This window comes from Hyperolius riggenbachi, chromosome 2 (genome assembly GCF_040937935.1).
Source record: "Hyperolius riggenbachi isolate aHypRig1 chromosome 2, aHypRig1.pri, whole genome shotgun sequence".
NCBI lineage: Eukaryota > Metazoa > Chordata > Amphibia > Anura > Hyperoliidae > Hyperolius > Hyperolius riggenbachi.
This window is the reverse complement of record NC_090647.1, coordinates 114,702,783-114,730,576: the sequence shown is the minus strand read 5'-3', so window position 1 is coordinate 114,730,576 and position 27,794 is coordinate 114,702,783. Positions and strand designations below refer to the sequence as shown.

Below are 27,794 nucleotides of genomic sequence, written 5' to 3'. Positions count from 1 at the left end.
GTAGCAGAAAGCCCTGCCCATAATCCCTGCTTTCTTTCGCTGAGCTGCGTCAGATCACAAATTTTGCTGGCACAAAAATCACATACATCTGGGTATTCTATTTGCTTGGGTTTGGGTTTTAAACACTAGACACGTTACACAGAAAATAAGACGTAAGAAATTCAAAGTTATGCATAGCAACACAGACTTTATTTAATCAGAGGCAGCTGTAACACAACAAAAAGCCCCACATTTAGGCAAACACTTGTAAAGAATGCAGAAATATAGACTCAAGAAATGATTAATATCAGCGGTTGATTTTGTTTCGGAGCACAGGCTCAGTACAGTGCAATTCACAGGACTGGAAGATTTGGGATATATAATAATCATTTGTTGCCACTGGTGCAGACCTAGTGGAGCGGTCCTCCATCTAACAGTGATGGCCATGTCCATGACCATGTTTTCCCAAGGAGTGGCTGCTGAAGCTTCCGTGGTGGTGATGCTGGCTGCTTGTGCTGTGTCCAGAAGAGTTGCTGACCACGGCTGAAAAGAAACACATTTTGAAGGATGAGAATAAGAATATAAGTAAGAATATGTAACCTCATAAACTGGAAGATTTATTAACTTTTTCTCATAGCTGTTCATTTGGGTAAGATGCAAAGGATTCTGGCTTGCCTGCAAACTAAATGCACAGTGTACACAGCTTGGGAATGGGCCAATCAGTTGCACTTCCTGATGATTTTGATGATGATTTTGAGCGGGCCAATTTTAAGGTGCATAAAATTTGCATGCAAAGCACAATTATTAGCATCTCTTTGACCATATTTAGTTTTGAGTTAGTGAGTTAGGAGTTAGTGAGTTAGGAGTTTACTTAGTGAATGCTGAAGAATAGGGATGCTCATTCGGATTTTGCGGAACTCAGAAAATGGAAATCGGATGTCTGGGGAAATAACTCATTACCGCAACTCAGTAATATTAGCCCACTCATAGAACTCATAAGCATTGGACCAATGAGAAAATGCAGAGTTAATTTGGAAGTACTTGGCCAATCAGAGAATGTAAACAATGACTCCAAAAAGAGACTCCTCGGAAAACAAAAATCTGCAGAATTGGAAATCGGCATTGGCGGAAATCGGAATTTTCTGACCATCCCTATGGAAGAACACAAACTCGGACTGAGTTTTTTTTTTAATAATTATTTGCTGTTAGGTGGCAACATTTTGAAACTCTCAACTGGATCATTATAAGTCAAAGAGAGGATTGCCAGAAGGGTAGTAAATTATCAGCCCTCCACAGCACCCGCAATGAGAACGCAGGTTTGCTGGATTACTTATTTTCTTAACCTTTTCCACTTTCCTCCATAGTTAATAAATGAAGCCATTTGTCATATATTATAGATTCATTTTATTTTGTATTCTTTACTTACAGATGCTAACGGATCCTTGGTTTTCTCCAACCATCCTAAAAGAGAAGTAAATGTAAAACGTTTGAGTGGACACACATCAACAAAGATCCAACAAAGGGAGTTCTATCCCTTCCCTGCTCTAAAAACAAAGTGCCTTATTGCTGTCTGTGTTTGGAAGATTTCTACTTCCTTCTAGAGGGCAGAAATGATTTAAGGAACTTACCACCAAACCGATCACAATAAGTCTGCCTAGAATTCTTCCCAGTTGTTATCAAAAGCTTTCAAAGGTGATTAGAGTCCCACTTTTAAGCTAAAGTAAGCTGTGCGATCATATCAAGTGCCAGGAGAATGAAAGAGTGGAATAGAGGGCAGGGCTAAGCAATCACTGTGTTTTTATATTCTGGACAACATTGCTACTCACCTGCCCTCTTCTCCTTCCAGCAGCTTCCTGTAGGTGGCAATCTCAATGTCCAGGGCCAGTTTGACATTCATCAGTTCCTGGTACTCTCTCAGTTGGAGAGCCATGTCCTGCTTGGCCTTCTGCAGAGCACCCTCCAGCTCAGCAAGTTTATGTTTGGCATCCTTGACTGCTGCTTCTCCACGCTCCTCAGCCTCAGCTATGGCAGATTCCAGCTTGGCACGCTGAGTGAAACACATTAAAGGATCAGATTAGGTGAACTGAAGAACAGCTATTCCATTATATCTCAACAGCAAGATAATCCATGATTCCTGACTTCCCTCACCCCAGTCTGAAGTTTTGGATGGCCTCTTTCTGCTGCATTATAAAACCAACCGTGTAGGTGGTAGCTGTAACTGGTTAAATATTTGAATAAAAATTGTAACTCCAATGTTCTATCTTACTGTTTTCCTTCACCCCAATATCTTGGCCATAACTCTGGTCACTCCTATAGTAAAACAACTGTAAGGGGCAAGTATTATGCAGACCAGAATACTTTAGGCTCAGTGAGCTTCACAGAAACTTCTCGTTTTGGGAATGTGCTCAAAGTTTAGCAAAGAGCTCCTCCAGCAGGATCAAGCTGTGAATAGCAAGTAATCTTTCATCATTAATTTTATGAGCCACCTAAACAAGTATTATTGCTTCTGTATGTTAATGTTTTTTTCCTGTTTTTGGCAGAATGACATTTATTGACTATAATACTATGAGAAAAACCCTAAAGGGGCATAAGATAATTACACAGTTACACAGCAGTTTCACGCTATAAAAATATAGCATTAAATAAAATTCTGTTCATTCCACAGAGGCTATACACAGAAACCTCTAAATAAACAGGTTTTCTGAACAATCCACTAAATTGATTGGATTGGCACAAGTAAAAGGTACAATACCTGTCCAGTTCAATCTTTCCACCATGGCCAGTTAATAAAAAGATTGTTCAGATGTTAAATGAGGAACTTTAACCGAGGATTAAACTTCATTCCAGTAGCTGTTAAAACCCTTTCCCATGAGAAGCCTTTACCTATTCTCAAATAGTTCATCGGGGGCGTCTGTATGAATGATATTGTGGTGAAACCCCTCCCACAGTGTGATGTCATGACCATGGTCCTGAGAGTTTGCTGTACAGCTTTTTCCAGCTACCAAGCAAGCAGTATCCCCCTCTGTGCATAGAGCTCTCAGTAACGAACATTCTGCACAGATCCCCTGCCAGGACTAAGGATGTTACCAGCAGTCAGGGCAGCTATCAGGGGGGGACAACTGACACTGACGTGAGGGGCCCAGGGCTTCTGGGGGCCTTGGGACCCCCACAAATCGCTGGAAGGGCCGCATTTGCTGGCTGTGGGCCTGTGGCTCACTAACCAGCGCACCGCGTACCAGCACTAAAAGAGGAGTGACATCAGCGCTTGAACGTGGGGAGTAGATGAGTGAGCCTGCTACTATACTATCCTGGGGAACCTATACCTGGCTACCTATACTGGGGGCACCTATACCTGGATACCTATACTGGAGGCACCAGGAAGAAAAGAGGGGGACAAAAGAGAACGGATAAAGGACAAGAATGGACCTACAAGCCCCTATCTCATTTGTTAACTGGGGACTACCTGTATGTTGCTAGTGTTTGGCTCCACCCACACCATGCCATGGTGACGCCCACTTTTTGCCGCATCGCGCTGTGCATGCCGCTTTCTTCAGTTTCGGAGCCATGCACATTTTTGCCGCAGCGCAGTTCACGCATGGACATGGGGGCGGTCACAGCAACCAGTGGGTGGGCCCAGGGAAGGGGGGGGCAGGCTTGATGATGTGTGAGGGGCCCCAAAATTCCTGATGGCAGCCCTGCCAGCAGTCATAAATGTCACTGTAATGTAATTAATGGATCCTAATGAGACTCCTCCCATCCTCTTCAGAGCTGTCAGCCACCAAACCATGTGCAGCAATATTTACCTATCCGTGTTTCAGCACAGTGCAGTGCAAGCTTCCCCCGGACTCTGGCAGTAATAGCCGAGCACGATCGGGTCCGCTGTACAGCGTAGGAGCGAGTTGCCTGAGCAGTAGAGCATACTTGATCAGGTTCAGCTGTTTCTGTCAGGGCCCGAGGGAAAGCTTGTACCTCATGTGCCAGGTAAATATTGCCACGCGCTGAATCCCCTACTGCGCATGCGCTGGATCCCCGAGGCTGAAGAGGACAGGGGAAGCCTCATTAGGAATCAGAGGCTTTCCCCTCCCGAGGTAAGTACCCCCTAGGGACTCCTTTTTTCTTTCCAGTGTCTCTTTACCCTCAATAAAGATTGTAGACACTCCATGTCAAAAAAGCGAGCTTCCCTGGACTGGTGCATTATCAGCAGTTCTCAGACACTGAGCTGAATCAGAGACTTATGTCTGGCAAAGTAAATCACTATAACTATGTGAGTAATGTCAAGTCATCACACCAAACCAATTCTCCCATGCCTCACCTAGCACCCAAACCTGTTCCGCCTCTTGCCTGTCATTGTGCCATTATCTCAAATAAAAGTGAGTTTTGCAGGGCTTTAAAGGATCTGCTGTTTCAGCTAGTCTAGGATGGGTCTGTTGTGTCTAGGTATTGAGTTTAATGCTGCTAAGAGCTTTTGGAACACATTGCAAAATCTGCCTGTGAACTGAAGAATGAAAGATGATATAATCGGTGATCATTTTTGTTGGTGAAATGTAGATAAAAGAACTAGTGGCAATATATAATTAACACGGCATCAAATAGATTTTCTATCAGCGTCAGGTTAATTTGCCAGCACCCTGTGTGGGCACATTCAACAGAAAATGTATGCTGCAAAGTAGACACAACAAGACACAGAACGTTTATATCGCTCTTTCTCCTGGTGGACTCAAAGCGCCAGAGCTGCAGCCACTAGGGCATGCCCAATAGGCAGTGGCACTGTTAGGGAGTCTTGCCCAAGGTCACCTACTGAATAAGTGCTGGCTTACTGAACAGAAAAAGAGTAGAAAGTGTAAAACCTGTAGCAACCATTCAGAATCCATCTTGTGCTGCCTTGGTTTAAATAATATGAATTCTAACTAGCTGGGACCAGTGGTTTCATTACCCAATAAGTCCTCCTTTCATTATCTTATCGACTATGGATGGATGGATTTTCTAGATTCAGCAATGGCTTGCAGAGTCATTTCTCTATTCTTGTAAATGTTATTATTTCACTGAGAAATTCCGAATTTTGCTTTTTTTTATCATTTATTGTTTTGTATGCTTTAATACAGTATGAATTATATTTCTTTGTATATTACATTTTATATATATTTATCACATGCTTCGCTCCTCCTCTGGATTCCCCTGCCACATCGCATCCGTCACTCTCCAACCTTTGATATCTTTAAACGCTCCCACAAAACTCACCTTTTCCATCAAACTCTACCTTAGGCCAGTTTCCTGTCAAGTGACAGGAAGCCTATTGGGCCAATCAAAGTCCGAGGATAATGTCCTTTAAAGTGATTGGACCCGCAGGGGCTCAGAGCAGGACGCATAGAGCTCTCGTCATTACTAATTAACAGGCATAGGTTTGTAGCGCTCGTTGTGCTACTCTGATAAGGCATGCTAACTCTCATAAGCCATGCTTACTCTGATAAGGCACACTATTTGTTATAGCGAATCACCCCCATTGTATTTTCGCAATATGGTCAAAGAAAACACACTTTTCTTTCCGATGTGAAAATCCGCGAAAAAGGCAAAAAAAAAAATTTTTTTTACTGTGAAAGTTTTTGAAAAGGGTGAAAATTTGTGAAAAATCACAAACTTATTATAAAAGGATTTTCAATGGCATTTTTGCTCGGAAGTTGAATTGTAGCGAATATTAATGCGAAAAGAGTATTGGCATTTTCGCTAATCAATGCTAGCGAAATCCAACTTTATATTTTATTCATAGCTGTCTGGCGAAATACCAGCTATAAATAGTTTTTGATCTTGCTGTTTTTCCCATCACAACCATATCATAATATTAGCAACGTTTTAGTTGGCATGCTAAAAATCTGCTATTGTATGTATCAAAACAATGTAAAATGAAAGGCTCAGTTGTACTGATACTCAGTAGTGTAGCAATAGGGGATGCAGAGGGTGCAACCGCACCAGGGTCCCCTGGACTAGAGGCACCCACTAGGGGTCCTCCTTCATCCATCTCATTAGCTTTGCATTGGTGCAATGCTGGTAATGAACACCTCTGTATGTGCATTGCATAGTGGTAATCCTTCACAAACTGTTTCCTTACTCTGATTACACCTCTCTGACACTGCAGCTGTCCTTGGTAGGTTTTGGGGCTCAACATCAATAGAGTGCTTGGGGCCCCATGTAATACTCCCTAAGCACCTTAGTTACACCACTGTTGATATTGCATTTAATGAGCATTGCTATTGATGTTACCTGTGCTTTCACACTCTCGATTTCACCCCTCAGTCTCTGGATCAGACGAGTGAGCTCAGTGATTTCATGCTTAGTATTGCGCAGATCATCTCCATGTCTTCCAGCTGTCATACGCAGCTCTTCATACTGCGGAATACAAGGATGGGAGATTATTACAAAAAAAAATCCATCTATTGTTATCATAGTTTCAGCATTAGGCAATGCCTCTATTTTTGGACTCCCTCTTCCAGAACCCTTCTAAACTATTTATAAGTTAGCAGATAATGGGTCCCTATCAAATGCAGAGATTTCATACTTCTTAGAAGTCTCAGGGGAGTATTGTAATTACAGCACAACATTCCCCTATAATTATTTTATATAGAAAAAACTAAATGACAAGATAAGTATGGGCAGATTAGGTCATGTTTTTCAAAGCATCTCTGTAAATCTCCTTAATCGTGAAAACATACATTACAGATTAGGAGGGATTTTGCTGGGCTGTAGCAGTTATTTATTTATGAGTAATTCCCAGCGCTTGTCTCACTCACCCTTGACTGGTACATGGCCTCAGCCTCCGCTCTGCTCCTGTTGGCGATCTCCTCGTACTGGGCTTTGACCTCTGCGATGATGCCCTCCATGTCCAGACCTCGGCTGTTGTCCATAGACACAATAACTGAGATATCTGAGATCTGAGCCTGGAGCTGAGCAATTTCCTGCAGGAAAGCAAAAATGCATATAAACATATTTTTAAGGAACCCCCCACTAACCTCACTTTATGTAGGATCTGTTTATATATTTAAAAATAATATAATCACCTAAGCGAGAATAAACTTGTGAGATAATGAATTGTATATGTAAGACAGAAAATGAATAGAACATTAACAAAGAAGAGTCTCATATTGTTTTCCAGTTATTAAAAACTTAACTTCAGTTGTTAACTATATAAAAGAGCTTCTCTGAGCTATTTGACCCATAGTTCTGTTTTCTGAAGCACTTAAAGGGACTCCGAGCTCTAAAAAGAAACAAAATTGGTACTCACCTGGGGCTTTCTGCAGCCCACCGTAGGTCGGGAGGTCCCCCGGCGTGGTCCTGCCTTCTCTCCCGGGCCCTCCGCCGCATACCGCACCGCCGACACCCGGGCCGGGTGTCAGGCTCCCACTTCCTGAACAGGGACGCTCTTCATCATTACGTCAGCCGCTCCGCGGCATCACGGCAGGCGGCGTGACAGCACTGCGCATGCGTGGTTAAATCACGCATGCGCAGTACTGTCACACCGGCCGCTGTGATGACGCGCAGCGGCCGGCGTATTGACGAAGAGCGTCCCTGTTCAGGAAGTGGGAGCCTGTGTCCCCGGTGCGGTATGCGGCAGAGGGACCGGGAGAGGAGCCAGGACCACGCCGGGAGACCTCCCGACTAGTGGTGGGCTGCAGAAAGCCCCAGGTGAGTACCAATTTCATTTCTTTTTAGAGGTCAGAGTCCCTTTATTAAACAGCCACGAAATAGTGAGAGACAAAGTGAGATAAGGTTTTACTGTAGGAAAGTTTAAAGGATCATTATTTCTGTTTTGTTTTATAGCTTAAAAAAACTGTTTCTAAACTGCAAACATGACAGAATGATGCAATGTTATAAAAAAGCTATATAACTGAAAATAAAAATATGTTACTCTTTTCTTTGCTACTAATGTTCTATTCGTCATCTGTACTACACATACAATTCAATATATCATAATTTTTATTTCACTTCAGGTATGCTTTAATAAAAATGCCAACTTTATCAGTGAAACATTATTTCAGTTAAAGAGGCACTGTAGTGACATGTATAGAATGTTGTAAATAATTTAGGATACACACTTTTACAGTAGTGGTTTTAGAATCAGAAACACTTCCTATATGTATATCTTGCTGTATATTGGTATATATCTCTGCCTTCCCAGTGATATGTAGCCTAGACTGTTAAGCTATGTGGACCCCCCCCCCCCTCCTTCCCATGCACATTCTAGGAGACAAGGTATGTTTTGAACTGGCTTCAGAACTCTCAGAGCTCTCAGTAAACAAACATTCTGCAGAGATCATTTGCCAGGACTAAACATGTCACCACCCGTAATTAATTCCAGAATGTAAATCAAAGAGAGGAAAGATTTTACAATGGGCAAACTGACTAAATAACTTATGAATTAATATTATAAAAAAACAAGCAATTGTATTCATTACATTATCTTCTCTAGAGTTCCTCTTTAAGGTGCTGTCTTGCCTCTAACGATTAAACATGTGTGGAAGACATCACTGGCATAGGATGTGATAAGTAAACTCGGCAGAGGGGGAAATCTCTGCTGGAAATTTAGCATGTGAGTGTACAGCTGCCCTGATGTGACACCGAAAAATTCAGAGTGCTGCCTTAAGTCGGGTAAGTGCATTATTCCCCTCCTTATCCCACCCATCAGAAGCCTCTCTGTTGTGCGCCATCCCATCATCCCTCCTCCCCTATAACATCAGAACCCAGCAACACATCTGTACAGCACTTGGCTCTGAATTGCCGGGCAAGGGCACAGAGGCAGAGGCACAAACCCAGTATGCTGGCCAATAACCAGTGATCATAAAGCCGATAGCTAATTTTCCTATTTAGCTTGAGAATCTTGATCAAAATTGTTGGAACATTATATTTAGGGATGTGATCAGTTTTACTCTTAGAAACCAGTTACTTTTGACTTTTAAAACAGATGGCCTTATTTGGAATAGTGTCATTATGCTGTCTACTAACTATTATGCTTCAGTGTCTGGACTATTATGTGCACATGTTTGTTTCTCACTCTGTATAGATTGCTCTGTCTAAGTCAATAATAATACCAATTAAGTGTGGTGTGTGGGTATAACTTGATCTTATACAGAACCAGTTTGCAAGAACGTTCAGCAATTACCGCATCAAAGAGTGTGCGCAGGAAGTTGATCTCATCAGTGAGGGAATCCACTTTAGATTGCAATTCCGCTTTGTTTATGAAGGCTGCATCCACATCCTGCATGGTAAATAGTACAAGTAAGTATTGCACATTTGCTTTTCGTGGCAACCTGTCACTTTTATAATGTCGGTACATACCCTCTTAAGTCCGACAAACTCATTCTCTGCAGCTGTGCGCCTGTTGATCTCCTCTTCATACCTGTTCAAAAAAAAAACAACACAGAAATTGTGAAAGTTTGCCAGACATCATCATTTTTTATCACTGAATTGTTTATTTACCATAACCAGTACACAGAAGAGGTCATTTAAAGCAGTGACTCATAGCTTTAAATAACTAAAAGCTCCTATAATGATTTTAATAATGATGATTTAGAGAAAGAACGTGTCATCTAACAGACCCTGATAGCTAAACACACCTCCACCCCTCAGCTAAGTGACATGGATGAAGTTATCAAGCTGCCCTCTGTTGTTTGTAATGAAAGTTTTCAGTTTAGTGATTTAAGCAATTATGCTTCCTTTGTTCTCTACAGATGCTTTGACTTGGTACATTAGCCCGGCTTCTGATCTTCTTAGCAATGCTATTATAAAGAAGCCGAAGCAAAAAGGTAAGAACTACCGAGGCTATCTTTCCATCTGCTGTGCCAATATCTCCCTCAGCTGTTTCTCTGCACTTCTGTTAGATCTAGTTAGATGAGTCCATCAATATGGACTGTTAGCAGTGTTAACTTAGTTAACAGTGTTTTCTTAGCTTGCTTTTTAACCATTGTGAGCTTAGCATAGATCGTATTTCAGCAGCTTTTGCAGAGGAAAGAGGTGTATTACCCTTCTCAGCCTCGTGTCACACTGAACTGCCCTCAGCCAATCAGTGAGGAGCAGAAATGTGGGAGGGGAGATAACAGCAGCAGGGACAACCCCCCATCTTCCAGGAGAAGATGTTTTCACACTACTTTCTGAGACTATGTTAGCGTCATACATAACAGCTAAAGTTACAGATAATATGAAAAGGTATTATGAAACATGGTCACCCTGGATCACATGGCTGGAGAACACTGGTCTTTCCCATATATTACATTTTTACTGATATACATTGTGTTCTTTACATCACACACCTTGTATATTGAGACACAGCTGAGATTTCTGGTCATATATTATTGTTATGATTGTTGATTTAATATGCCATTTCCTAACTGGTCATCTAACTATCCAACTACTATACAGTGATAGCCCCTGCATGGGTTTTATTGGCGTTTTGGCCACTATCTCTTGCTACTACTCAATAAACCCTTTTGAAACTAAAGCAGCAGTGACAGCCATACCATCCCTGGAAAAATACACACAAATACAAGTAGTGTAGATAAATACTTGTTCTACTTACATTACATGTGTATTGTACTGTCCACATTTTCATTTCAGTGAATTGTATATAGTAAATAAAGAGAACACTGTTCCAGGCATTTCCAACTCTACTTATTCTTTTTTTTCTCCTAGCAACTGCACTGTCATATCTAGCTTGCTTTGTAAACATATGTGAGCTTAGCATAGGTCGTATTTCAGCAGCTTTTGCAGAGGGAAGAGGTGTATTTCCCTTCTCAGCCTCGTGTCACACTGGACTGCCCTCAGCCAATCAGTGAGGAGCAGGAATGTGGGAGGGGAGATAACAAGATTCCCCCTCCTCGGCAATGTACCAGAATAGAGCCAGGCTGACTGAGATAAGATTCAAAGCATTGGGTAAATGGAATATGATCTTGTGTGGCTGACAATCCCACTTTAAAAGACTACTATCATGAAGAATTGTAAAATATGTGTACACATATATGACATTTATTTCTCCTAGAATAAAATGCACCATAAATTACTTTAGTCCTATGCCACTGTCAGTTACAGTAGGCAGTAAAAACAGAACTGACAAATTTTGGGCAAGTCCATCTCCTCATGTGGGATTCTCAGTATTTACTTTACTCTTTACAAAAGCACTTCCTGAAAAGGTGCTATATAAAGATGCTGGCCAACCTCCCTATCTATAGTTTGCATACTATTTTGACTGAGAAACCATCGTTCTGTTCTGCTGTTCTTTGAGCACTGTTGAATCCCCCTGACATGATGGACTTGTCCAAAACCAATACAGTTTATAAGATTGTTACTACCTATTTTAAGTGATGGATACATAGAGGAAAATTATTTTATGGTGTATTTTACTCTGTACTCTGTTATATGTATATTATGTATTTTAAATTCTACAATTTTTCACTTTAGTCGTTTCTTAGGTTGGTTACTTCTTAGGTTACATATACATGCTAGATGGAGTCTTAGCACAGAATCCACTGTGAGTTCATGTAAAGATCTGGCATGTTGAAACACTAATTCCCAATGGCTTTTTTCCTTACTAGTGCGGATGATCAAATTTGGCATAGCCGATTCAGAACACTAGAATACTCCCAATTCCTGCTATTCAGCACTGAACAAGCGGACAGGGTCAGGAGGAGTTCACTGCCGTGCAAGTCACGTTGCATTTTACATGACTCTGATGCTTCCTCCTTCCAAACATCCATCCAAAGGATCTTACTTTTTCTTGAATTCCTCAACAGCATCCTCCATGTTTCTCCTTTCAGCCTCCAGGCGAGCTCTCTCGCTTCCCAGGTGCTCCAGCTGTTTTCTCAGGTTGCTGATGTAGGCCTCAAACAAGGGCTCAATGTGACTCTTGGCAGGTTTCTTCTCTTGCAGAAGAGCCCATTTAGTCTCAAGCATCTTATTCTGTTGTTCTAAAAATCGTACCTGTAAGGGGTGAAGCAGAATGGATTATTAATATGCCGTATCCAGAAGCAAATACTGATGAAATGATTCTCATTGCCCAGATGTTCTGTAAGCCAACGTCACATGGGAGACTTTGTAGCTGGGACTAAACTCTCTCAGCTTGCTAATCAGTTATCTCTAATGTTATCCAATGCAGTTGCTAACGGCTATAGCACAATACGGCAACTTGGAGCTGCATTGACAATTTGCTGTAGCATTCCAGTGGCTGTACTGGATACCATTAGTAGCAAGTGCTTTTCAACCTGTCACATAATGCACAGGGAAAATGCAGCAACATATGCTATTAAACAGGACATTTTGCAACTGAATGCGAAAACATATTATTCTTTAGCTTCAGTCTATGGCAGTTATCATTTTTTTTTATTTTTTTGTAAACAATGGCAACAATGTAAAACTTAGTAAAAGACACCCAGAATTCTCTTCACTCTGAATGTCTCATTGCTTATTTCATCTGTCTGCACAAAGCAGAAAGTAAAATTGATTGCACTGTATTGGTACACTGGTTAGGTCCACACATGCACAGGATGTTGGCCCTGCATTTAAAGTGGGATGAAACTCCGTATTAACTGAAATAAAATTAATTAAATAAGAAATTACTTAAGTCATTTACCTATCCTGTTGTTTTTAGTGTTCACTGTCAGATTTAGGAGAAATGTTATGTCTCCATCTTTACTGTTTCTCTGTGACGTCAAAAGTAACATACAATATCTTCAGCTCTTTTCTTTTTTTTCCCCACAACCCAGCTCAGTCTTAATTTTCTCACCCTACTGCCAAAACTTACTTTTCCTCCCACAGAAAACGTCACGTAGACAACAGACTTACAGTACATCACTGTGTAAACTCTTTAAAGTGGGGGAAGGGTACAATTACCTTCTGTTCATCGTGTCCCTTTCTTATCCAACATAGCAAGCTTTCTGTTATTTGCATGCTGGGATAAGCTTGTTACTGTAGCTGAAAAAACTTCACACAATCCTGCTGGCAATGCACAGTTCCTGTAGTTAGGCAAAGGCACCCAGATTAGGGAAAAAAGAAATAAAAAATGGGGGACATATTGGGAGCTATTTTAGACAAAATGTGTATTTTTGGATGTTACAAACCTCCTTTAAGGTAGCTGGGATTGATTAATCCCATCTCACTCACAGCTGAGAGCCATGCAAAGCAGCTTTCTACAAGAGGCAAGCAGAGTTACAAAAAATGCCTTGGGAAATACCAGAGTAGTAACAAGTATGTTTGTGTAATAACCTTAAACCACATAGAAGAGATGATTTAAAGAGAAACAGTAACCAATAATTGAACTTCATCCCAATCAGTAGCTGATACACCCTTTCCCATGAGAAATCTATTCCTTTTCTCAAACAGGTAATCAGGGATCTCTGTATGGCTGATTTTGTGGTGAAACCCCTCCCACAGTGTGATGTCAGCGCGTCACAGCTCTGAGGTCCAGACATCACACTGTGGGAGCCTTGTTGCATTGTGGGAAATAACAGCTGTTAACAGCTGTTTCCAACTGCCAAAAAAGCAAGCAGCATCTCTTTCCAGTGACGTCATCTGCCAGTAGCAAAAATGTCACCATTTGATAAATGTCTGAATGTAAATCAGGGAGAGGAAAGATTTTACAATGAGCAAACACTGACTAAATTGTTTATACATACAGTATATTCTGGCGTATAAGACTACTTTTTAACCCTTGAAAATCATCTGAAAAGTTGGGTGTCGTCTTATACGCCGGGTGTCATTGGTGCCGGGTGACATGCCCTATCCTGTTACCAACTCTCATATCTCGCTGCTGAGGACTGTAGTGAAGAGGCGCAGGCGACCATGTGTGAGGTCTGAGAGGGGGAGAACAAGGTAAGAAGGATACAAGGGCGGGCCAGAAGGGTGAAAGAGGCGTATTTTATGGGCACAGCACAGTCTATTCTTCTATACCTCTCTGATAAACAGGGAGACTGGGAGAGCTGACCAATTCAACCAGTCAATCTCCTATATACCGGGTACAACATACAGTACAGCACCAGTATCTGTTCATACATAGCACCAGTATATGATTTTTTAAATTTTTTATCTGGTGTGCATTGGAAGACGGCGAGTATATCCCAAACTCTGTATTTTAACTGGAAAAGTTGGGGGTCGTCTTATACGCCCAGTCGTCTTAGTCGTCTTATACGCCAGAATATACTGTAATTATTGTAAAAATGAAGCACTTTTTGTTTTACATTATTTTCACTGGAATTCCTCTTTAAGCTCATTCTTGTTTTTTTTTTCTTTAGGCATGGTGGAAACTTTAGGATACACTGGCTATTGAGCTATATAACTAGTATAAGATGATCATATAAATCTATCTAACACAACTCTCAAGCAAGAAAAATATTGAGTACTATTGATCTTCTCTAAGTTGGCTTACCTCTGTCTATAATGATAAATGGGTGAGTGGTTGTAGTCTACTTTACCTACATGCTACCTGAATCCACAAATATAAACAGAACAGATCATGTAAATCAATCACAGGAAAGCCTGATATGGCACAGATGACTACCTTTGCAAATACTTCAACTATCTGAGATATTTTGGTTTAGCCTAAACTTTGCCTGCATATCTTACCTTATCTATGAATGAAGCAAACTTGTTATTCAGTCCTTTAATTTGGTCCTTTTCATCAATTCTGACTTTCTGGATGTTGGGATCGATTTCCAAATTGAGAGGGGCCAGTAGACTTTGGTTGACTGTGACAGGTGTGATGCCTGCGGAGCAAATTGGTGCACCAAATCCATAGGCAGCAGCGCTAAGTCCATGTCCAATTCCAGCAAGGCTATACCCATGTCCATGCTTCAGTCCGGATGACAGTTTATGGCCGCTGGATACAACACTGTACACACTCTTGCTGCTAAATGAAGGAACAACCTTGTGGCCGATGGAGACTTTCTTGGTGGAGATGGAGCCAATGCTGTGTCTGCTCACAGCCGGTAAGCAAGCTGAGGATGAGGTGAAGTTTCTGTGTCCATGGCTGCTATGTCCAGAATGATGAGACATCTTGAGGAAGTTAATTGGGATCTGCGGTGGATCTATGGATGAGAACAGAACAAGCTCTGAGTGAGTCCCTCTGAAAGCACTGTGGAAAGTGTCCTATTTTATATACTCACCGCATGTGGGCCTGGTTACTTTAATGTGCTGTAAAGACCCTATAATTGCATCTTGTGAGCATCAACCGTGGCATTTTTACACCCCCATCATCCTGAGTTAATGAAATTTAATAGAACAGCTAAATAAAACACACCTAGAATATTTAGAGATGAAAAGCCCTTAATGCTAATGACTTTTCTCTGTAATAGAGCACACCTCATTTTCTGCACACTCACTCACACACATGAGTGTCATTTCATAAATAGGGGTCAGCTTGTAAAGTCCTTTTATGGGTCTTTAGTACTCAGTTTGTCATATAATGTCACATCAGCATTGGCTTACTGCTGTTTAACAGGGATTTGGTTTTATTTTATATCTTCGTAAAATGTCTGGAAAGAGAAATAAGATATTAACGTCAAATTAATTGGGCATTATATTGCGACATTAGCTAATTAGTATAATTTTCATGTCCCTTCTTTTTTTTTTTTTTTTCAACTTGCAGAGGCTTGTCTGTATCTTGAAAGCATGTTATGCAACTGATATTATTATATCAAATGTTTTTTTCCACTTTTTATATTATTATTATCAGTGTTGTTTGCAAATTTTTCACCAGTCAAGTAAATTTTCACAAAAACATCATTATTTTTACTGTGAAAATGCGAAAAATCATTTAATTTTAGCGTTAAAATTCACAGAAAATGAAATCACAAACTCATTATTCAAATTTATCTTAGTTGAATTTAAGATTATTTTCATGAAAATGAATGCGAAAAGAATATTGGCATTTTCAATATTATTGATTTATATAGCGCCAGCATCTTCCGTGGCGCTGTACAACAGCACACAGGGTATAACAATACAAAACCAAGACAATGGTGGATTACCGCTGATGCAGTGAACAAATCAACTACAGATGGATACACAGGAGTGGGAGGTATACACACATTACACAGGATTGTGAGACAAAAGGGGAAGAGAATTCAGGCCAAAAGGCCTTAAGGTGGCCATACACTGATAGATTTGGAGCAGATTCGACCATCCGATAGACTTCTGTCAGATGCCTGTCAGGTCGAATCTGTTTCAATATTTTTATTAAGTTTTCAAAAATAGATACATACAACAATGGTCATGGACCAATATAGTAAGAAGACATTGCTCAAGTATAGTAGAGTCTTTTAATTAAAACTAAAAGCCTCGTTAGGTTAGCCCTAGGCAACTCATCCAACAATAACATAATATGTTACAGCAAGGCACAGCTTAACCAACTTGTTCTGTCTTCTTATACTGTTTGGAGGGCAGATGCCCTAAAAATTAAGATAGAGGTAGAAAATAGAAGAAAAGGGTGAAAATAAAAGTGAGGAAAGAAGAAAGGGAGGGGGTGGGGGAAAGCTGGGGGACAGAGGAAGGGGGAAAGGGGAATGGTGTTGGGGGCCCACAGGCTCCATCCTGCAGACTAACAGTAGCTTATGGCTCAGGAGGTGAGAATGAGCGCATGCCATGGTTCCCAGATTTTGTTGAATTTATCTACCTTGTCCTCAAGGATCGCAGCCATCCTTTCCTGAGTCATAAAAGACGTCACCCTGCTCTTGACTTCCTCAAATGAGGCGAATTGAGTTCTCCAGGCCCTGGCTATACTTTGTTTAACCCATTCAGGTTCCGTCGTTTTCACGTGAGAAATGTTCACCTCCCATTCATTAGCCTATAACTTTATCACTACTTATCACAATGCACTGATCTATATCTTGTTTTTTCCGCCACCAATTAGGCTTTCTTTGGGGGGTACATTTTGCTAAGAGCCACTTTACTGTAAATGCATTTTAACAGGAAGAATAAGAAAAAAATTGAAAAATTCATTATTTCTCAGTTTTCAGCCATTATAGTTTTAAAATAATACATGCCTCCTTAATTAAAACTCACGTATTGTATATGCCCATATGTCCCGGTTATTACACCATTAAAATTATGTTCCTATTACAATGTATGGCGACAATATTTTATTTGGAAATAAAGGTGCATTTTTTCCATTTTGCATCTATCACTATTTACAAGTTTAAAATAAAAAAAAAATATAGAAATATTTCATCTTTACATTGATATTTAAAAAGTTTAGACCCTTAGGTAAATATTTACATGTTTTTTTTTTTTATTGTAATGATTTTTTTTTTTTTTTTATACTAAAAATTTTATTAGGGTACTTTTGGGAGGGTGGGAGGTAAACAATAGATTTATAAGGTAAATGTGTGTTAATTCTGTGTTTTTTTTTTCCAGGTGTAGTATTACTTTTTGGCCACAAGATGGCGGCCATGAGTTTGTTTACATGACGTCACTCTAAGCGTAGCACGCGCTTAGAGTGACGCATCAGGAAGAAGACGGCCAGAAAAAGCTCAGCTTCCGTGAGAAGCTGTCGCTTTTTCAGCGGGGGAGAGGAATCAATGATCGGGCTCCGTAGCCCGATACATTGATTCCTTGGCTACCGAATCCGCGGCCGGGAGTGCGCGTGCACGCGCACGATCGGCCGCGGGGGCGCGCGGTAGCGCGCATGGTTCCTGGACGTAGAAACTACGTTCAGGAACCAAAATAGGTTAACTGCGACTATAACAAAGTGGGCCAGCACTTGCTGGGATCTATTCAGGGAGGCAATCTCAAAATGTAACAGGGCTATCCAGGGGTCCCTAAAAATTGAGACCTTGAAAAGCTGGGTCAGCGACCTAAAAACTTTGGTCCAGAATCTCCCTAACATAGGGCAGGACCAGAAGATATGTAGAATGTCCCCAGAAGCGCCACAGCCGCGGAAGCAGAGACTGGAAGCGTTACCCGCCACATGCCTCAACCTGGCGGGAACCCAGTACCATCTGAGGGATACCTTGTATGCCGACTCTACTATTGCCAGATTTATAGACAGTCTCGAGTAGGTCTTCAAGGCCTCCCTCCAATCGTCTATAGTTTTAGTTTTCCCCAGGTCAGATTCCCATCTGGACACCAACAGATGTGAAAAAGATGCATGAGGTTCGTTGAGGATATTATAGAGAGTGGAGATGGCCCCTTTCCCCGAAAGGGTCTTTTATACAAAGATGTTCGAAGCCAGTCAGGTGAATCTGACAGGAATCTATCTGATGTGTGCCACAAAGTAGGCACAGATTTCCAATAGATTTCAGAATGAAATCTATTGGAAATCTATTGAAAATTGATCTAAAGGCATTACTGCACCATTAGATCCAATGTAACTCTATGGGCCATCAATCTGCTGCCAGCAGTAAATCAAATCTATTAAAATCAACCGCAAATCGATCAGCCATTCGATTGTGCATCGATTTGCGATCGATTTGATCATTCGAATGCTGAAATCGACCAGTGTATGGGCCACAGTCAAAAGGTTTAAGGGATAGGACAGTAGGTAAAGGGAAGCTGTGTATGAGATGGTAGGAGCAGGTGGAAAAATAGTCCCTCTTGAAGGTACTTTTATTCTGCTGTGCTCTGTTGATGTGCCTTAATACCTCCTTCCCCGACAGAGCAATTAGTTGTTAGTTTCAGCCTCAGAGTAGGAAGATGAGCAACGTTAGCCAGCACCTGATGAAGGACTTGCGTGTCCGTAACATGTAGTATCACTGTTCCGCAATACAGCAAATATTTGTAGCCAGTGGTGTGCCACCTCTTACTTACTTTTGGTTGGTCCGTGACCGTCAGGGCAATCCGGTCGAGGCTAGGCACCGGCATACTCCTAGGCAGTCACACCTGGGTGCTGTCTCTCTGGATTGTAACCTTACAAAGTTTGACTACGACAGGAGCCCTGGAATTAAAGTAGACTTGTCGGTAAGTATGCAAGGGAACCCTCAATGCCACTAGATCCCCGGGAAGCAAAATCTGTATGGGAGGGAGGCGTGGGAGGGGCCACTTTACTACCAGAAAAAGCTAAGGGAGTGCCCCTAGAATTTCAGGGAAATCTCTATGAGGCCTTTGGGGACCACTAGACTACTGTATGGGAGGTGGGGGGCTTGACCACTAGACTTCCAGGGAAATTAATGTAAGGGAAGGGACCACTAGACTACTAGAGTCCAGGGAACATAATAAGGGAGAAAAGAACCACTAGACCACAGAGGAAAGCTTTGTGAGAGGGGACCGCTACCAGGGAAATTAGTATAACAGGGGTGACTGATAACTAGACCACCAGGGTTGAGGGGAATATAAGAAGAGGTAGACGGGCCCCTAGACTACAGGGGAAAGCTACATAAGGGGTAGACCACTATACTACCATGGAAATTAATGTAAGAAAACGTGACCACTAAGCCACCAGGGTCCATGTAATATAAGAAGGGGAAGAAGAGCCGCTAGATCACCAAGGAAAACTACAGTGGGATGTAAAAGTTTAAGCAACCTTGTTAATCGTCATGATTTTCCAGTATAAATGGTTGGTTGTTACTATAAATAATGTCAGTTAAATATATCATATAAGAGACACACACGGTGATATTTGAGAAGTGAAATGAAGTTTATTGGATGTACCGAAAGTGTGCAATAATTGTTTAAATAAAATTAGGCAAGTGCATAAATTTGGACATTGTTGCCATTTTATTGATTCCATAACCTTTAGAACTAATTATTGGAACTCAAATTGGCTTGGTAAGCTCAGTGACCCCTGACCTACATACACAGGTGAATCCAATTATGAGAAAGAGTATTTAAGGGGGTCAATTGTAAGTTTCCCTCCTATTTTATTTTCTGTGAAGAGTAGCAACATGGGGTCTCAAAACAACTCACTCTCAAATGACCTGAAGACAAAGATTGTTCACCATCATGGTTTATGGGAAGGATACAGAAAGCTGTCGCAGAGATTTTAGCTGTCTATTTCCACAGTTAGGAACATATTGAGGAAATGGAAGACCTCAGTTGAAGTTAAGGCGCAAAGTGGCACATTAAGAAAAATCTTGGATAAACAGAAGCGACAAATGGTGAGAACAGTCAGAGTCAATCCACAGACCAGTACTAAAGACCTACAACATCACCTTGCTGCAGATGGAGTCACTGTGCATCGTTCAACCATGCGGCACACTTTACACAAAGAGATGCTGTATGTGAGAGTGATGCAGAGGAAGCCTTTTCTCCGCCCACAGCACAAACAGCACCGCTGGAGGTATGCTAAAGCACATTTAGACGACCCAGCTTCATTTTGGAATGAGGTTGCGTGGACTGATGAAACTAAAATTGAGTTATTTGAGCATAACAAGAGGCGTTATGCATGGAGGAAAACCAACACAGCATTCCAAGAAAAACACCTGCTACCTACAGTAAAATATGTTGGTGGTTCTATCATGCTGTGGGGCTGTGTTGAGGGACGCATGGATTCCACTCAGTATCAGCAGATTCTGGAGACCAATGTCCAGGAATCAGTGACAAAGCTGAAGCTGCACCGGGGCTGGATCTTTCAACAAGACAATGACCCTAAACACTGCTCAAAATCCACTAAGGCATTCATGCAGAGGAACAAGTACAACATTTTGGAATGGCTATCTCAGTCACCAGACCTAAATATAATTGAAAATCTGTGGTGTGAGTTAAAGAGAGCTGTCCATGCTTGGAAGCCATCAAACCTGAATGAACTAGAGATTTTTTGTAAAGAGAAATGGTCCAAAAAACCTTCAACTAGAATTCAGACGCTTGCATGGAACATACAGGAAGCGTTTAGAGGCTATAATTTCTGCAAAAGGAGGATCTACTAAATATTGATTTAATTTATTTTTTTGTGGTGCCAAAATGTATACACCAGCCTAATTTTGTTTAAACAATTATTGTGAACTTTCTGTAAATCCAATAAACTTCATTTCACTTCTCAAATATCACTGTGTGTGTCTCATATATGATACATTTAACTGAAATTTTTTATTGTAACAAGCAACGATTTATACGGGAAAATCATGACGATTAACAAGGTTGCCCAAACATTTGCATCCTACTGTATATGGGGGACCACAAGGGAAAGCAATATAAGCAAAGCATAGGGATCACTATTAACTTAGTAGAGTAGAGCTATAGAGTAGAGGAGTAGAGCTGCATCAGCCCTGAGCGACTCCTCCTATGGCACTTTTATTTGACCTGATGGAGCTGCTTGCACTGTGAAATGCGTTGTCCTATGTACACAATAAACTTGAATTTTTTTTTAGAGAATATTGCATTGTTGGAATGACCTATTGAAGGTAAGACCATCTTACCATCTTTTTTTTGTCACACGAGATCCACTCACCTACTTTATTCTACCTAAATCATTTCTAATCTCTCACTGTAGGTAACCTTCAATTATGTGGATAACCCTATATACCCTATATATACCCTAAATACCCTATATTACCCTATAATCGGTGTATGTTGTGCAGGTTTACTTTAGTTTCTATTTAAGGCCTACTGTACACAGACCTTTCACCTCAGTTTAGTCAGTTTAATATGAGTTTTACTGTAGGTCAACAGCAGTCAAAGTTGGTTGAAGAATTTTGGTGTCATCCTTAGGGGTCCCTGCACCAGTCCTGTCTAGTCCCAGCTTTTCAGACAGATCCATGCATGAACACATTGCCAGTAGAGGCTTTGGCTGGGGTGTGTGCATGTGTGTATGGTACAGCACAATGCTTCACTTGCACACGATTTTGCATTTGCAGGTGCTCAAGAGTGCCAACTGATACAGCTTATTTAAAGCATACCCAATGTGAACATAAACTGATGATATAAACAATTGTATTTAGTCTCCTACTTCTAAAATGACTTTTTATGGATAGCTCATGTTTATATTTAAACATTTACAAAATAGATTGAATGTTTTGTTGTATACTGTCGACCTTTTTCTATCTCTCCTCTGCCCTCAGAAGTCGTATTATGCCAGGAACACTTTTATGGCTGTAATTTGCTTATCAGTGATGTTTTCTTTATTCCCAGCAAGGTGCTGACAAGACAGAAGTTGTCACTTCCATGCCTGAAAAGTAACTCTTTCAGACAGAAAAATAAAACAAGAGAAACAGCCTGGCTATTAGTGTGTTTTACACCGAATATACAGATGTTTATCTCATCATGTCACATGTCGCATCGGTTACACTTTAAAGACCCCTTCGCCAGCTCTCTTTGTTGCTACACCTGTCTTCTAAAGCGCAGGGCTGTGCCTTACCTCCTAGTGAACACCAGTGTTCTTGGCTTGCCTGACTTCCTCCTTTACTTGACTTGGCTCATTTAACAATGCCTTATCTGATCTGCTCGACCTTGGCTTGTGACTTCAAACTACTTTAACTCTGCATGCTGTTTGTCTGCCTTGACCTTGGCTTGTGTGCCCCATGTTATGCTTGCGTGCCACCTACTCCAAGCTTGTCTTGTTACACTAACTACAAATGCACACACCCTTCTTGACTTCAGAATGACCTTTGACCTTGTCCTTGTACACCTGCTCTGTACTGCAGTGAGGCTTGTTCTCATATGCAGTGGTGCTCAAATACCCCTTTTAAAAATTCGAATTTGGTCGAATTCGAATAGTAAATTATTCGAGGTCAGTCGAATATTCGAGTCGAATATTTTTTACTATTCGATTCGACCTCGGACTTCGAGCTCACTATTCGAGTCGGTATTCGAGCTCACTATTCGAGCTGACTATTCGAATTGGCCCAAAATAGCTTCCAACACTTGTTTTGAGGGTGAATGATGCAAGAAACATCTTTTTTTCCAAGTAACAACAGCAAGTGATTATGTGGGGATGTTCCTTTAAAAAAAAATGTGGAAAGAGAAGTTGTGTCCTTAATTTGGTTCAGTAGTGTAGTGTTACTGTATATACTTGTTCTTCTTCTTCTTTATCTTTCTTAATCTTCTTCTAGATCTTCTTCTTCTTCTTCTTCTTCTTCTTCATCATCTTCTTCTTCTTCTTCATCTTCATCTTCTTCATCTTCTTCTTCATCTTCTTCTTCTTCTTCTTCATCTTCTTCTTCTTCTTCATCTTCTTCATCTTCTTCATCTTCATCTTCTTCATCTTCATCTTCTTCATCTTCATCTTCTTCTTCATCTTCTTCATCTTCTTCATCTTCTTCATCTTCTTCTTCTTCTTCTTCATCTTCTTCTTCTTCTTCTTCATCTTCTTCATCTTCTTCTTCTTCTTCTTCATCTTCTTCATCATCTTCTTCTTCTTCTTCATCTTCATCTTCTTCATCTTCTTCTTCATCTTCTTCATCTTCTTCTTCATCTTCTTCTTCTTCATCTTCTTCTTCTTCATCTTCTTCTTCTTCTTCTTCATCTTCTTCATCATCTTCTTCTTCTTCTTCATCTTCATCTTCTTCATCTTCTTCTTCATCTTCTTCTTCTTCATCTTCTTCTTCTTCTTCATCTTCATCTTCTTCATCTTCATCTTCTTCTTCTTCATCTTCTTCTTCATCTTCTTCTTCATCTTCTCCTTCTCCTTCTTTTTCAATATCGTCTTCTTCTTCTTCTTCACGTATTTCTCTTTTCAAATTTTTTTTTAAAGAAATGCAGCTATTTTTGAGCGTAACAAATAGCTGGTGGGCGCACGCATGTTGGAAGCGCCATTGTATGTGCTCCCTGGCAGTGGAAACACAAAGACAGCAGGAGGTAAATTCAGCAGCAGGAGGAGGAGGATGAGTGTGTGGCAGCAGGCAGTCAATGAGGCAGGCAGCTCGCCGTGACATAATAGCCCTGGTACCTAGCGGTGATACCAGGGCTGTAAATAAACACAACAGGAGGTCCCAGACAGCGGTCGTGCAGCCCACATTGTGTCCAATACACAACTGGGACAACACAGTTTTCAACCCGGGCACCTCAGAAAAATTAAACCTTTTTTTTTTTTTATTGGTTTTTTTTGGTTTTGGTTTTACAACCAATATAGCTATTGTTTTGACGTAATAGCTGGTGGCAGAGTGGCAGCAGAAGGTAATTCTGTGTACCCTGGCAGTGGGAAACACAGACAGACAGCAGCAGCAGGAGGAATGGAGGAGCAGTGTGAGCAGCTATTGTTGTGACGTAATAGCTGGTGGCAGAGTGGCAGCAGACGGTAATTCTGTGTACCCTGGCAGTGGGAAACACAGACAGACAGCAGCAGCAGGAGGAATGGAGGAGCAGTGTGAGTGTGGCAGCAGGTAGGCAGCGTGACATAATAGCCCTGGTACCTAGCGGTGATACCAGGGCTGTAAATAAACACAACAGGAGGTCCCAGACAGCGGTCGTGCAGCCCACATTGTGTCCAATACACAACTGGGACAACACAGTTTTCAACCCGGGCACCTCAGAAAAATTAAACCTTTTTTTTTTTTTATTGGTTTTTTTTGGTTTTGGTTTTACAACCAATATAGCTATTGTTTTGACGTAATAGCTGGTGGCAGAGTGGCAGCAGAAGGTAATTCTGTGTACCCTGGCAGTGGGAAACACAGACAGACAGCAGCAGCAGGAGGAATGGAGGAGCAGTGTGAGCAGCTATTGTTGTGACGTAATAGCTGGTGGCAGAGTGGCAGCAGACGGTAATTCTGTGTACCCTGGCAGTGGGAAACACAGACAGACAGCAGCAGCAGGAGGAATGGAGGAGCAGTGTGAGTGTGGCAGCAGGTAGGCAGCGTGACATAATAGCCCTGGTACCTAGCGGTGATACCAGGGCTGTAAATAAACACAACAGGAGGTCCCAGACAGCGGTCGTGCAGCCCACATTGTGTCCAATACACAACTGGGACAACACAGTTTTCAACCCGGGCACCTCAGAAAAATTAAACCTTTTTTTTTTTTTATTGGTTTTTTTTGGTTTTGGTTTTACAACCAATATAGCTATTGTTTTGACGTAATAGCTGGTGGCAGAGTGGCAGCAGAAGGTAATTCTGTGTACCCTGGCAGTGGGAAACACAGACAGACAGCAGAAGGGCAGTACACAGCAGCAGCCCACTGTAGGTGTGAAATGTGTGGCTGCAGGCGACGTAATAGTCAAAGTGAACCAGGCTGGCTTAGTGAGCAGGAGCCAGGAGGTGGTAAAGGGTGGTAAGGCACATTAACGATGGTACTAAGTTCCGGCAGCCAGTTCATGTCCCCCTCTCGCCGACAACAGGGGCCAGGAACTCGCCTTCCACCCACGCCTGGTTCATCTTGAGAAACGTCAGTCTGTCCACAGACTTGTGAGACAGACGTGAGCGTTTCTCGGTGACCACGCCACCAGCTGCACTGAAGCAGCGCTCGGACAGCACGCTGGAAGGGGGGCAGGACAGCACTTCCAGGGCGTACTGCGCCAGCTCGCTCCAGATCTCCATGCGCTTGACCCAATACTCCATGGGATCAACAGGGGCATCGCTGTCAAGCCCGCTGTAGGACCCCATGTAGTCAGCCACCATGCGGGTCAGGCGCTGGCTGTGACCGGAGGAGGATGCTGCTGCATGCATCTCCTCTCTAGTCACTGCTGCCGGAGCCTCTACAGTCCTGTAGAGCTCGTGGCTGAGAGACAGCAGGTCTGTGGGGCGCTTGCTGCTGCTGGATGCAGGCACCTGCTGCTGCCTCTGTGCTGGCTGCTGGACAGTGGGGGTGGAAGGCTGGGGGAAGGCTTCCTCCAAGCGCTCAACAAGGGCCTGCTGCAAGCTCCTTATTTGTTGCGCTGGGTCTCCTCCTGCAGGCGGCAGGAACTGGCTCAACTTCCCCTTGAGGCGTGGGTCCAACATCATGCTGATCCAGATGTCCTCCCTCTGCTTCATCTGGATCACCCTGGGGTCCCTGCGCAGGCACGTCAGCATGTGCGCTGCCATTGGGAAGAGGCGGGCCACGTCTGCTGGCACATCGACGTCAGTGCTGTCCTCCTCATCCTCCTCCTCTGCTGCCTCATCCTCTCTCCACCCCCGCACCAACTCAGCTGCACTGCGCTGATCCCCCTCATCAGCAGCCAGGTCAGGGACCTCCACCAAGTCCTCCTCCTCCTCCCCCTCAGAGGTGGACTGTGCAGCTGCTTGCCGCTCCTGCTGGTCCAAGGCTGCCGCTCCCTGTGCCAGCAAAGCATCGAGTGCCCTGTTCAGCAGAGAAACCAGGGGCACCCACTCGCAGACCATAGCATGGTCCCTGCTCACCATGTTTGTGGCCTGCAGGAAGGGAGCCAGCACTAAGCACACCTGCTGCATGTGCCTCCAGTCATCATCGGGGACGATGGACGGGATGTTGCTGGTCTTGTCCCTTCTCTGAGCTGCGGAAACAGTGGCCAGGGCAAGGTAGTGGTTGACAGCGTGCTTCTGTTCAACCAGACGCTCCAACATCGCCAGGGTGGAGTTCCAGCGAGTCGGAACGTCAATGATCAGCCGATGGCGTGGCAGATCCAGCTCCTTTTGCACGTCTTCCAGGCTCGCACAGGCTGCAGCCGAGCGCCGGAAGTGACGCACAACGTTCCTTGCCGTTTCCAGCAGCTCGTCCATCCCCTGGTAGGTGCGCAGGAACTTCTGCACCACCAGGTTCAGCACGTGGGCAAGACAGGGGATGTGGGTCAGGTTTCCCCTGTCTATGGCAGCAACCAGATTGGCCCCATTGTCGGACACCACCTCTCCGACTCTGAGGCCTCTGGGGGTCAGCCAAATCCGCTCCTGCTCCTGGAGTTTGGCCAACACGTGGGCTGCCGTCAGCTTGGTCTTGCCAAGGCTGACCAAGTGCAGCAGCGCTTGGCAGTGGCGGGCCTTCACACTGCTGCTGAGGCGGGGGGTTTGGCCAGGTGTGGCGGAGGATGGCAGAGGATCGGAGGAACCCGCTGCAGTTCCCCTGACCCTGCGGGGTGGCACCACCCACTGTGTTGCTGCTGCTGCTGTGCCCGCTGCTGCTCTCCCATCCTCACCCCCTTCCACCAAGCTGACCCAGTGGACAGTGAAGGACAGGTAGCGGCCTGTCCCGAAGCGGCTGCTCCAGGAGTCCATGGTGACGTGGACCCTTTCACCAACCGCGTGCTCCAGCCCTCGCTCCACATTGGCCATCACAAAGCGGTGCAGTGCAGGAATGGCCTTGCGGGCGAAGAAGTGTCTGCTGGGGAGCTGCCAGTCTGGGGCTGCACAAGCAAGCAGCGCCCGCATGTCGCTCCCCTCCTGCACGAGCGTGTACGGCAGGAGTTGGGAGCACATGGCCCGTGCCAGCAAGCCGTTCAGCTGCCGCACGCGACGGCTGCTGGGAGGCAGAGCCCTAACCACCCCCTGGAAGGACTCGCTCAAAAGGCTCTGGCGTGCCTTTTTGCTGGCACGGGAATCAGCAGACGGAGCAGAGGAGGCCACTGAGGACTGGCTGCCAGAACAGGCCTCAGTGTCGGCGGCAGGAGTTGCAGAGGGGGGAGGAGCAGGGCGTTTCCGCACTCCTGCTGGTGCTGCTGGAGGAGCAGGAGGGCGGGTGGCTGCTGTTGCTGCTGCTGCTGCTGAAGGCTGTGCAGTGATGGGATTGGTGCCACTGCCAGCACCAGATGCCTTCAGCCTCTGGAACTCCTCATGCTGGTGGAAGTGTTTCGCAGAAAGGTGGTTGATCAGCGAGCTGGTGCTGAACTTCAAGGGGTCTGCACCTCTGCTCAACTTCCGCTGACAGTGGTTGCAAGTGGCGTACTTGCTGTACACTGTGGGCATGGTGAAAAACCGCCAGATTGGTGACAAAAACATCCCCCTACGGCATGGAAGCGCTGCTGCCTGTTTCCCTGTGGTGGTTGGGGGGGGGGGGGGGGTCTTGGGTGCGGCTGGTGGTGGTACTGGCTGATGCTG

General features: G+C 43.3%; 2 protein-coding genes across 2 annotated transcripts in view; both read right to left on the bottom strand.

The window, feature by feature from the left end:
* Nucleotides 1–167: 167 nt before the first annotated feature.
* Nucleotides 168–18,787, bottom strand: LOC137544033 (keratin, type II cytoskeletal cochleal-like). The gene is made up of 10 exons (XM_068265102.1): nt 18,754–18,787; nt 14,575–15,035; nt 11,729–11,937; nt 9,304–9,364; nt 9,128–9,223; nt 6,762–6,926; nt 6,235–6,360; nt 1,806–2,026; nt 1,406–1,440; nt 168–522 (listed from the first exon to the last, which is right to left on the bottom strand). The coding sequence occupies exons 2-10, from the start codon at nt 15,001–15,003 to the stop codon at nt 410–412; spliced, it is 1,455 nt and encodes a 484-aa protein (XP_068121203.1). The 5' UTR covers nt 15,004–15,035; nt 18,754–18,787; the 3' UTR covers nt 168–409.
* The window catches only part of LOC137544840 (keratin, type II cytoskeletal cochleal-like), a 29,749-nt gene continuing 17,413 nt past the window's right edge, over nt 15,459–27,794 (bottom strand). Inside the window, exons 13-14 of the mRNA XM_068265931.1 lie at nt 17,957–18,065; nt 15,459–15,482 (exon numbers count right to left, since the gene is read on the bottom strand). Coding sequence (XP_068122032.1) covers nt 15,459–15,482; nt 17,957–18,065 — 133 coding nt within the window. The remainder of the gene's footprint in view (nt 15,483–17,956; nt 18,066–27,794) is intronic.

Excerpts from the sequence above, each read along its gene's own strand:
- LOC137544033 (XM_068265102.1), bottom strand. The coding sequence starts at position 15,003 with ATGTCTCATCATTCTGGACATAGCAGCCATGGACACAGAAACTTCACC. Across the intron at positions 6,361-6,761 it reads AGGCCATGTACCAGTCAAGG|TATGAAGAGCTGCGTATGAC; the intron begins GTGAGTGAGACA and ends TGTATTCCGCAG. Across the intron at positions 1,441-1,805 it reads CTGGAAGGAGAAGAGGGCAG|GATGGTTGGAGAAAACCAAG; the intron begins GTGAGTAGCAAT and ends CTTCTCTTTTAG.